The sequence below is a fragment of the Arachis ipaensis genome, chromosome B03, assembly GCF_000816755.2.
Source record: "Arachis ipaensis cultivar K30076 chromosome B03, Araip1.1, whole genome shotgun sequence".
Lineage (NCBI taxonomy): Eukaryota > Viridiplantae > Streptophyta > Magnoliopsida > Fabales > Fabaceae > Arachis > Arachis ipaensis.
Window position 1 is genome coordinate 71,436,461 of NC_029787.2, and position 2,511 is coordinate 71,438,971.

General features: G+C 38.0%; 1 protein-coding gene across 1 annotated transcript; it reads right to left on the reverse strand.

Annotated features, from left to right (window-relative positions):
- On the reverse strand, nucleotides 777-1,835 carry LOC107633285. Its single transcript, XM_016336926.1, has one exon. The coding sequence runs from the start codon at nucleotides 1,833-1,835 to the stop codon at nucleotides 777-779; it is 1,059 nt and encodes a 352-aa protein (XP_016192412.1).

Genomic DNA, 2,511 nt, shown 5'->3' on the forward strand with positions numbered 1-2,511 from the left:
GAGCCCTCTATACGCCTGAGTGGCTGCCTCTGACGTGCTTGCTCTTCCCTATGAGCCAGTTCCTTCTTCATTCTTTCTTTTTCGAAGATTTCTGCTGCTTCAGCATCGAAAATAGCATTGCACCATAGACACAGAGATACCTCCCGGTTTTTTATCTTTTGTTGAACCAAAAAGTCTAGCAAACCGTCCCCTGTTCTAGGGTATACTGATCTGACTTGTGACTCAAAATCATCAAGAGCCATGTCAAAATCGTAGGACATGCCCACCGTGTTCACTCCAAAGCAAGGTTCAACATAACTGGCATCAACTTCGAAAGGATCTACATCAACCTTCATTTCCTTCTTACCATCATCAAATTTAAACCGTCCCTCCATTATTGCCTCTTGAATTAAGTCCCTGAAACAGACACAACTATTAGTTGAATGACTTGTTGCTTGATGAAACTTATAATATGGCTTTCCTTTTAAATCTTTCACAGAAAGCAAAGTTCTTCTCTTAGGTAAAATTAACTGTTTATCTTTAAGCAACACATCAAATATTTGATCAGATTTTGAAATATCAAAACTATATTTCTTTCCACTTTTCAGTTTCAAATCATTCGACTTTTCACTACTTGGTAATTTTTTCAACAAAGGGAAAACATAAGGATGGCCTTTCTTAAGTTCAGCCAAATCAATTTCTGTTTCAAAATCGAATTCCTCTCAGAAGAATCCATTGTTACATAAGCCACTTTTTCTTTTCGAGTAAAAGGTTTACTCTTCGATCTCTGTTCACTCCTATATTTCTTTTTCTTTTCTCATAAGTTTGGTCTGTCGAACCTTTTCAGCCAGATGGGCCAAATCGGGAATATGCACATTAAGCAATTTTCTGCGTATATAGAATCCCAATCCCATAGTTACTATTTTCACTATCTCGTTCTCAGGTAATGACACATAACATCTACTTCTAGCATTTTTAAAACGTATTAAGTAATCATCAATGGTCTCACCATCTTCACGTTTCAAAGCCACTAAATCAGTAACTGCTACGTTCATTTCACCATGATAGAACTGAGCGTGAAAGGCAGTTTCTAATTGATTCCATGTTGTAATCGAATTTGGTCTAAGATTCGAGAACCAAGTAAATGCATTTTTTGTCAATGATGAAGGAAAAAATTTTATTTTTAAATTTTCATCATTAGCTAGATTTCTGATCTCGACCAAATAACGAGCAACATGTTCAGTAGTTGATTCTCCAACTTCACCGGCAAATTTTGTGGTTATTTTTGGATTTTTCACCCCTCTTGACACTTCTGCCATTTGAACCACTTGGGGAAAAGCAAACAAAAAATGTGGTTGGTTCATAAAACCAACATTCAATCCAACTCGATTCAGTACTTCTTCTACAATTCTGGTGACTTGATAACGTTCACCACCACGTAATCTGGCTAAAAAGTCATCAGCATTTTGACCTCGGGGAACCACGTGAGGATTTTCTCGATTCGGAATCTGGTTTTCATTTTGAAAAATATTTTCCATTCCTTCGTTATTTCTCCTAGCATTATGCCTTTCACCTTCATCATAATCAACGATTCGAGCAATCCTCTCGACTTGTCTAGCAAGACGCTCGAATCTTGATTCATGATCAGCCAACATGGGATTCAGAATCGTAGTCATTTGCTGAGTCAATAAATTGACCAAGTCATGGTGACTCTCCTCCACTTGTTGTCGATATACTGCCATCGAATTCGCAGCATTTGAAGTGCAGCCCACATGGTAATCACGAGAATACTCGGTAGGTTGTGGGTTTTGAACATTATTCACTCCATTTATGTTCCCATAATGGACAGGTGGCATCAAACCACCCTCCGGTGGGGTATAACCAGGAGGAAGACCATAAGGGGGCCAACCAGCAATTAATAGAGGTTGATATGGTGGCACAGGGCCATGTGGACGAGTATTACGTCCAACATATCCAGTTTAAATAGTCGTAATGACTATACTTTCAGTCCCAATTGCACCTTCCGAACGTGAAGACACGTCAGCTTGTTGCACGGAAATCGGTATGCTATCATTGGTGGATGAACCACCATTCACATTTGATAATTTATCAGCCATGTGAATGATCTTCCCACTTCGTAATCGCATACACTAACAATTACTGGAAAAAGATTTATTTGACACACTTCGATTTAAAACTGTCCCACCGGGCGTGCCAATTTATTTTGTCGATTTTCAGCAAATCGATGGTGGTTCGATATCTAGTGATCTGGGAGCGAAACCTACTCCTCTGTGCGAGTACCAGTTTTCTAGAAGTGCATCAAAAGCACCTTCGATTAGACCAGATTTGAAAATAAAATAAAGTAAATCTATAAATTAATAAAAAGGACTTAGAAATTAAAGTTTTGAAATCCAAAAAGATAATAAAATGGAAAGGTTTGCAATGAAATTAAAGAAAAACAAAAAAATGCCTTCGATTGGATCAAAGGACTTCAACATGAAAGACTTAAAGGCAGAAGGATAAATTGAACCA